The sequence below is a fragment of the Hypomesus nipponensis genome, chromosome 23 (genome assembly GCF_054491055.1).
Source record: "Hypomesus nipponensis isolate SF chromosome 23, ASM5449105v1, whole genome shotgun sequence".
Classification (NCBI taxonomy): Eukaryota; Metazoa; Chordata; class Actinopteri; order Osmeriformes; family Osmeridae; genus Hypomesus; species Hypomesus nipponensis.
This window is the reverse complement of record NC_140383.1, coordinates 15207291-15216400: the sequence shown is the minus strand read 5'-3', so window position 1 is coordinate 15216400 and position 9110 is coordinate 15207291. Positions and strand designations below refer to the sequence as shown.

The following is a 9110-nucleotide window of genomic DNA, read 5'->3' as shown; positions in this document are numbered from 1 at the left end:
ATGCATTCAGTCTGTGGGACTGAGTGCACAGCTTCAATGCGTCGCATTGGCAACATATGGCTCAAGAAGCTGGCAATATACGTAATTCCCTCTGCTAAGAATTTATATCTTTCAGAAAGACACTCATGAGGGAATGCAAAAGGGTTTTGTCGGTCTCTAAATGTTCTGGCTCTTCTGAACGCACCTCTCACTACAGTATCAGCGCACCAAGCTGCACAGGATCTACTATGAACGGTGACGACATTATCGTCAAGAATTAGTTAATGGGCGGGGTTTTCATACCGGTTGATCTCTGATCTCCAACTTATCCTGCTCCCAACCAGGTTAGCCGTTCAGCATATGTTACCATGGCGATCTACCCCGGTAACAAGTAATCCACCGTCGTAGTACAGAAAACCCTGGGTTGAACCTGAAGTTACCTCGCTAACGCCAAATCTTGATTCGTAGTACAGGCCCCAGGACTGGGGTTAATCACCAACATCGACAGTCGTCATGGAAAGTGTTAAACCGCCTGACGCTGTAAACTGGAATGGAAACATTGATCACGAATGGCGTATGTTCAAGCAGAGATTCACGCTGTACTTGCAAGCAGTGGGCTTGGATGGAGCGTCGGATGCACGCAAGATTGCATTGCTTCTCACCGTCGCGGGACCTCAGTCAATCGAAGTGTTTAACACACTCGTTTTTCGCTCTCGTCTACAACAACAAGGAGAGACGTTTGACAGTTTCTTAGTTGATTTAAAGTTGAAAGCTAAAACATGCAATTTCGGACTGTTGCAAGATTCAATGGTCCGTGACCAAATTGTGTTCGGCATCAATGATAAAAAAGTGGGAGAGAGACGGAGCTAACCTTGAATGAAGCTGTGCGGATATGTCAGGCCAGTGAGATAGCTATTCAGCATGCTAAAACCTTTAGTGAACTCACAAAGATGAGCGGGAGTGACAATTCAGCCGTAGCTGCAGTAACAGAGAAGCAGAAAAGCGGAATGAGTAAACTGAAACAGCAGAAAGAACTGTTTAACTGTAAGAGATGTGGCAAAAGACACTTGCCAAAACAGTGCCCAGCTTATGGCAAAGTCTGTGCTAAATGTAAAGGGCAGATTCATTTTGCCAAACAATGCTTTTCAAAAGGTGGACAAAGTCAAAGAGAGCGTGTGCATGCAATGGAAGAAACATCCCTCAGTGACACATTCTTCGTTGGAATGGTGCAGAAGGCCGATATCAGTCAAGAAAGAACAGAACAGGCTGATGTGAATAGTGTTGCACGGGACAAGTGGATGACTGCTCTGGAAATAAATGGAGTAACAGTATCACTCAAGCTAGACACAGGAGCAAAAGTCAATCTGATCTCAGAGTATGATGTCAGAGCAATGAAAATCAAGCCGCGCATAAGTCAGAAACCTGTGCAACTCAAAGCCTATAATGGCCAGAAAATTCCAACAAAAGGAACATGTACTCTCAGAGTAAAAGTTAAAAACAGAGAACATTACCTCATGTTTGTGGTTGTTCCTGATGGCCATGATTCTGTGTTGGGAGATAAGGCATGTGAAGATCTGGGTCTGGTAAGAAGAATATACACCATAAATAATGGAGAAACACAGAACAGTGTGGAACAAATCGTGAAACAGTTTCCAGACATCTTTGAAGGGTTTGGAGTATTACCATTCACCTACAAAATACAGTTGAAAAAAGATGCCCAGCCAGTAGTTTACGCACCCAGACGGGTTCCAGCACCACTTCGTGAAAAGCTGAGGCAAGAGCTGGATAAAAGGACAACAATGGGAGTCATAGAAAAAGTGGAAGAGCCTACGGATTGGGTTAATTCAATGGTGTGTGTGAAGAAAGCCAATGGTGATCTACGTATTTGTATGAATCCAAAGGACTTAAATGCAAACATACAGAGGGAACATTATCAGATTCCAACACGGGAGGAAATTATAAGTGAGATGGCAGGTGCTAAGTTTTTTACGAAGCTGGATGCATCTCAGGGCTTTTGGCAGCTGAAGCTACATGAGGACAGCACGAGGTACTGCACATTCAACACGCCCTTTGGCCGCTACTCCTTCTTGAGGATGCCGTTTGGAATTTCCTCAGCTCCTGAAGTATTCCACAGGGCTATGGAACACGTAATCGAAGGCATCGAGGGTGTGCGTGTTTATGTGGACGACATTGTATTGTGGGGATCCACAATAGAACAGCACAACAAGAGGCTCATGGACGTCCTACATCGTGTAAGGAAGTATGGGCTCAAGTTAAATAGGAACAAGTGTCAGTTTGGAGCGAAGGAAATCACGTTCCTTGGAGATACGCTGTCAGAAAGGGGTGTGGAACCAGACAAGAGTAAGATACAGGCAATACTCAAAATGCCCAGACCCACAGACAGAAAAGCTGTATTGAGAGTGATGGGGATGATCAATTTCGTTGGGAAGTTCATACCTAATCTGTCTTCAAAAACATTCCACAACGTTTATTTGAGAGAACTGTTGTGCGATAAAGGCGAGTTCAGATGGACAGCTGATCATGAACAAGAATGGGGACGACTGAAGACTCTCCTCACCACAGAGCCTGTTCTGACGTTCTTTGACCTGACAAAGAAGACAAAGATCTCGACGGATGCATCCAAAGATGGAATGGGTGCAGTTCTACTGCAGGCGGATGGAGAGAATTGGAGGCCAGTCGCATATGCCTCGAGAACGATGACTCCGACGGAACGTCGCTATGCACAGATTGAAAAAGAGTGCCTGGGCTTAGTGTATGGATTGGAGAAATTTCACGGCTATGTGTACGGCTTACCAACATTTGTGGTAGAGACAGATCACAAACCTTTAATTGCCATCATTAAAAAGAACTTGAACCAAATGTCTCCAAGAATCCAGCGACTGATGATGCGACTGCAGAGGTATGACATGGAGCTAATGTACACTCGAGGGAAGCATCTAGTTCTGGCGGACGCTCTGTCCAGAGCTGTGGAACAGAGTGGAAATTGTGAAAGTTCCACAGAGGCTGATGTGACTCAACATGTGAACATGGTAGCTGAAGCTCTTCCAGTCACAGACACAAAACTCAAACAGATTGCAGTGGAGACTGGAAAAGATAAATGTCTGCAATTGGTCATCAAACATCTGAATGAAGGTTGGCCTAGAGGAAAGTGTGCTCAGTACTACAACATCAGAACAGAGTTGAGTGTTGTTAAGGGATTTCTGCTGAGACAGGACAGGATCATTATCCCTCAGTCACTGCGACAGGAGATGTTAAAAAAACTGCACGAGGGACACCTTGGGGCCGAAAAATGTAAAAGAAGGGCTAGAACTGCGATCTACTGGCCTGGAATAAACGCAGACATCGACAAGATGGTGTCAACCTGTGATACGTGCTTGAAGCATCATGCTAAGCAACAAAAGGAGCCAATGATCATCACTGATCCACCGGATGAACCATGGCAGAAAGTTGGGACTGACTTATTCTTTCTGGACGGAAGAAACTATTTGCTGGTGATAGACTATCTGTCAAATTACCCAGAGATTGCGTTGCTATCCAATACATCTTCTGCTTGTGTGATAACACACATGAAATCCATCTTTGCGAGACAAGGCATTCCGCAGGTGGTTTGCAGTGATAATGGGCCATGCTACAGTGGAAGGGACTTCCAGAAGTTTGCTGAGGAATATGGGTTTCAACACGTGACATCGAGCCCATTATATCCGCAGTCGAACGGAAAGGCAGAGAAAGGAGTTCACATTGTGAAACTACTACTCAAGAAAGCAGTGGACAGTCAATCAGATCCTTATTTAGCTCTGCTGAATTACCGTGCTTCTCCACTAGAACACGGTGTGTCTCCTGCTGAAATACTGATGGGGCTCAGATTACAAACCACACTTCCGTGCTTGGCAACACAAAACAAGAGAAAGTACCTGAAAAGAAAACAAAAGCACCTGAAACTGACACAAAAAGCGAACTATGACAAGGCATCAAAAAGCCTAGAACCACTCTCCAATAATGACACGGTAAGACTTGAGGATTCCAATACCTGGACTAAAAAAGCCACAGTCCTGGAGGAGGTGAAGCCAAGGTCTTACACTGTCAGGACAGAAGATGGTCAGATCCTGAGAAGAAACCAGAGAAGTCTGCTAAAAACAAAAGAGACAGCAGAGAATACACATACAGGTGACACTGACTGTGCAGAGTCAACATCTGAAACACTTCCAGTACTGCATCACAATGAGCAAGCTAAAGAAATGCATTCACCTGTGCTGAGAAGATCCGATCGCACAGTAAAGCCTCCTGATAGACTGAACCTCTGAATATTGCTTAAACAGATCAGAAGCATTAGAATGTTCATAAATGAAAAGATAAAAGAAAATGTAATCAGTTGATTATTGTTACTTTGATGGTAAAGCAAATAATTCTGGAGATTGTTATTTGATATTATACATCCTGTATAATGTGTACAGTGCTTACTTAGTGGTTAGATAATCTAAAAGTCATTAGTTGTAATAACTTGTTCTTTATGTCTAATGGAGAGGGATGTAGTGATAGTTGTATATATAGAAACTAACCACTAGGTGTCAGTATTATTATACTTACCGGAAATATAGACAGACAGAGAGTTAGACCATGACATGTGTTGTTGCTGTTCCTGCTCGCAACCTGAAAGTGAATTAAAAGATAAGTTTACTTACAGTTTCTTCATTGAAATAAGAAACATTACAGGGTGTTACCACAGCCCATGTCTACTTATAGATAGATCTACTTATTAACACTGCAAGCAAGAACAGACCTACTAGTCACAACATTCACGAAAAGGCAACATACAAATGTGATTGAAAACTACCATACTTTATTATAGCTTCAAAACAAACTTCCAAGGTATGATATACAGTACATACAAAAAAGACAATGCACTTTCTGTATAAAGTGCCAACAAAATTAAAATAAATAAGACTCTTTGGGCAAAATATATACTTGACAAAACTGCGAACATCATTCAAATTTTCACATCTTTTGCCATTTTACACATAGATCCAGTATAAAAGAGGGAAACCAACACACAATGCCATGAAGTCATATATCATTGTGTAGGCTGTGAATCGAAAGGCCAGAGACGCGCTTGGTGTTTGTCCCTGGCTTGGGAACCACAAGTCACCTTTAGTTAGATTCTCAGGGAGATAATTGACTCGTTAATATCTGACTCCAATTTTTGACAATGTGCACAAGTGCGTTACCTGTAACCTTGAGCGCTAAACAGTTAATGACATGAAACTCTGACGTAGGTAAAAATTGTCTGCTTGATCAGAGCACCGACCCTAAAGTATGCGTGTTCACTAAACAGTCGTTTATCTCTACTATAATATGGATTTTAACCATAGTAGACCTAGTAGGATATGTAATCGATCACTCAGAGGCTCCGGTAAATTCCTTCGGAGCGTGGAGATCCACTGTAAGTGACTCAGAGGCCTTAAGTTAAAACCTACTCCAAAAGTCTATGTTTATAATCAGTTAGCCGCATCAACCAGACTAGATCAAAGTTTTCACCGCCGTAGCTTGATAGATACGTTTCAAGGAGAACAAGTAACTTTAAAATGCACACATTAATAGTTTATTATCTAAATAGCAAGATAATCAATACAATGATAATGAAATATCATCAAGTACAAAACATACCTTCAGAGCAATGGTTAACAAAGGTATTCACAATGAGGACTAGGCGCCTAACGCACCGGAGCTGTATCGTAAACAGAACTCGAAGTGATAGGTAAAAACTTCTTCCTATATACACCCAAACCTGACTAAAATGGGGACACCGGTCATGTGACAGAAAAGTTGTCGAACGCATTCAAATTGGATCATTAATCAAGACTGCAGTAGACCAAGTGGTGCCCTTGCAAGACAAGGGAATATGTTAAACATATGTTGGTCTGCTGCAGGCACAAACTCTGTAAACCCTGTACATGTACATGTTACAGTGTTAAAATTATTACTAGAATGTAACACACAAAATAAGAAACAAAAGCATATCAAACATGACATTTAAAGCTGTTTAGAACCTTATTTTCAAGAACACAACTTTTAATGATAATTTCAGAGTCTTCCTCTGTCCACCTTCCTCTTCAACTGTTGAGACCACCTCTCCAGAGGTGTGTCATCAAGGTGTGATTGTCATTTTGCAAATCAACAACTGTCCCAGACGAGTGTCTGGGTGACCAGTGACAAAGGGGCTGCCAAAACAGCCCTACAATTGTAAAGCTTAAACTATAATCTGTCCATCGGTCACATTGTCGTGACACTGAGGTCAAGATAATTCCATTTCAGTAGCAGTGGGTTATAATCCAGGTGATATGTGAGAATGATATTAACTTTTTCACAACCACATGAAACTTGGTACATTTGAACAGTATATAGGTCTATGTCCCACATAGACCTTTAAAAAAATATATCACCTTGAGACTTGTTCCCTCCAAAATGGCACGACCAACCCCCTGGCTCATGGACTATTAAGCTGAGGTAAACCGGAGGGTTAAAACAGTGCAATCGCCTGTTCTTGTGTTTGCTTGCAAACACTTTGATAAAATAATCCTTGTTGAGTGCCCTCGCTCTTCTTGACTCAATACTTAGCACACCTAAATGGCTTAGTCTGTTGTCTAGCATTAAAACTCAAATGAGTTTTAATGAGCTTTAGAGCTGAAAAACTCCGCTCACATGCAGCACTGGTGACTGGGAGGGCTAGAGCTATTTTGCATAGCCTGAAGAGCTCAACAAATACCTTTTGGTATGGTTCCAAAAACACTGTTAAATCTAGGATGTTTCCCAACTGTGCCGCCCCACTCTCAGCTCTCCTTGGCAAAGTTCTTCTAGCCTGGTGAAGCTCATGAGTAAGATTTTCCTTATCACACCCATATATATTTCCAAAGTCAAAGACCTGGTTATCCTGGAGGAATGTACTGCTTTTAGGATTTAAGGCCTGTATACCTCTCATTACTGAAGTTAATTTTTGAGAACCTTCTTTCCATTTCAGAAACTAAGGTGTCAAGGATGGGGTAGAGTAGTCCCTGCCTAAATGTGTCTTTGTCTGCATTACCCTTGCGCAGGCCTATAGTACATGTCACATACGACCCACCAAGTTTGGTGCTGACTTTATGTGCTCTTTTCTTCTCAACATTCCCAACAGCTATGTTGCACTGTTTGGCTGTCTCTACTATGTCATGCCACAGTTTATCACTAAATGTCTCAGTCCTATACTCTTGAAAAGAATCAAGAAGAGGGTGACTGCAACAGGTCAGAAAGCAGCTTTGTGTCACCGAAAACTTTTCGGAAGGTTGCAAGGATGCCTATGAATGTGAGGTCAATCTGTGCAAGCAGACCTCTAGCATCAATGGACCTGTCTCTGTGATTTTCTTCACTTATATTTTGAAGAACACACAACACAGCTGGTAATCTATCCATCAAATTCCTGCAAGATACTGCTCTACATGCCCATCTTGTGTCACTTAATTTTTGTAACTCTCTAGGTGTGCCACCATACATCTCTTTCTGGACAGTAAGCCATTTCTGGTGCACATAAGAGCCTGACATGTATACATAGATCTTTTCAAGCAGTGAAAAGAAACAATCTGCCTCTGGAACTGACTTTACAGTGTCAACCAAGACCAAGTTTAGACAGTGCGCATTACAGTGGACATAAAACGCAGTTTTAGCCTCTGTCTTAATTCTGGCTGCCACACCCGAATGTTTCCCACTCATTACTGAGGCGCCGTCATAACCTTGTCCAACAAGGTTTGATTTATACTGAAGGCCATAGCTTTCTAAGCACTTGATGATCATGTCACTAAGCCCCTTAGCATCTAGATTTTGTGCATGCTGGAATTCAAGGAAGCTTTCATGAACAGCCCCATTGTAATAATATCGAAGTACTAATGACAGCTGCTCCTTTTTTTGTAGATCTTTGGTTTCATCAGCAATCATGGAGAATACCTCACTCTCTTTCACTTCTTTCACGATGGAATCCTGCACCATACTAGCTAAGCACTGCAGAATTTCATTTTGTATGGTATTGCTTGTGTATTTTGCATTGCCTTTTGCTTTCATTTTTTGGTCTACTATGGGATTGTGTTTGGCAATCATTTCAATAACTTCTAAGAAATTCCCTTTGTTGTCAGATTGCTCAGACTCACAGTGCCCTCTTTGTGCCATATTTTGTGTGGCTGTCAAAAGCAGTACTTCTGCAACAGTTTTAATGTAACTGCGATTCTCTTCAACCTTCTTTTTGTACTCTTTGTTGATCATGTTTAATACAGAAGCATCTGTAAGTGCAGCCCTCTTGTGTTCACTCCAAGCTAACATGGCAGTAATGTGAGAATCTGATTTTTCATGCACCTTAAAGCCAGCATCTTTATACATTGCTTTTTTCCAATTTAAAAAGCCGGATTCTGAGGTGAAAACTGATTCTGACGTGCTAGGCAAAGAGAACTGTATGCATGCATAGCAGTAAGCGCAGTCTTTCATTGGTGAGTACTCAAGCCATGAAAACGTGTTGTACCAAGATGGATTGAACGACTTCCTCTTCTCCCCTTGCATGGTTTTTGGATACATCTTTAGCTGGGGCTGAGTGGGTCCTGCTGCTCTTGACTGTGAAATATCTGTAAGTGACAAATGTATGGGAATCAGAACCTTTAAGTGTCATTTAAGTCACTGATTTGACTTGAATTGTTAAGTCATACCAATGAATTGTTAAGACATACCAATAGGTCCGGGCCGGTATAAAGGGGCTGCCACACCACTATCCCCTTGTGCATGGCCTGCAGGAACCTCTTGATTGTCAGCACTGGACACACCTGAAGCAATACAGAGATTTTATCAGTTTAATTATATTTCAAATTGTCACATTTAGCTTTTAAACACCAGTGTTATTAATATAATGATCCAAATAAAAGTGGATACTGTAAAGTAAAAAAAAGGTAAGGCATACATGCTGTGCTGTGTATGTGACGGTAAGGGGCCTTCATCACAAGAATCTTCATTTGACTGCAATAACACATAGGTTGTCATTAGAATGATAATAAAATGTGCTTAAAATATTAAGCATATGATACTTCATATGAAAAATGAATTGTTAA

At 41.6% G+C, this 9110-nt stretch overlaps 1 protein-coding gene across 1 annotated transcript; it reads right to left on the bottom strand.

Annotated features, from left to right (window-relative positions):
- Nucleotides 1-6656: 6656 nt before the first annotated feature.
- On the bottom strand, nucleotides 6657-8635 carry LOC146234370 (zinc finger MYM-type protein 1-like). The gene has a single exon (XM_084689440.1). The coding sequence runs from the start codon at nucleotides 8584-8586 to the stop codon at nucleotides 7249-7251; it is 1338 nt and encodes a 445-aa protein (XP_084545566.1). The 5' UTR covers nucleotides 8587-8635; the 3' UTR covers nucleotides 6657-7248.
- Between the last annotated feature and the right edge of the window lie 475 nt (nucleotides 8636-9110).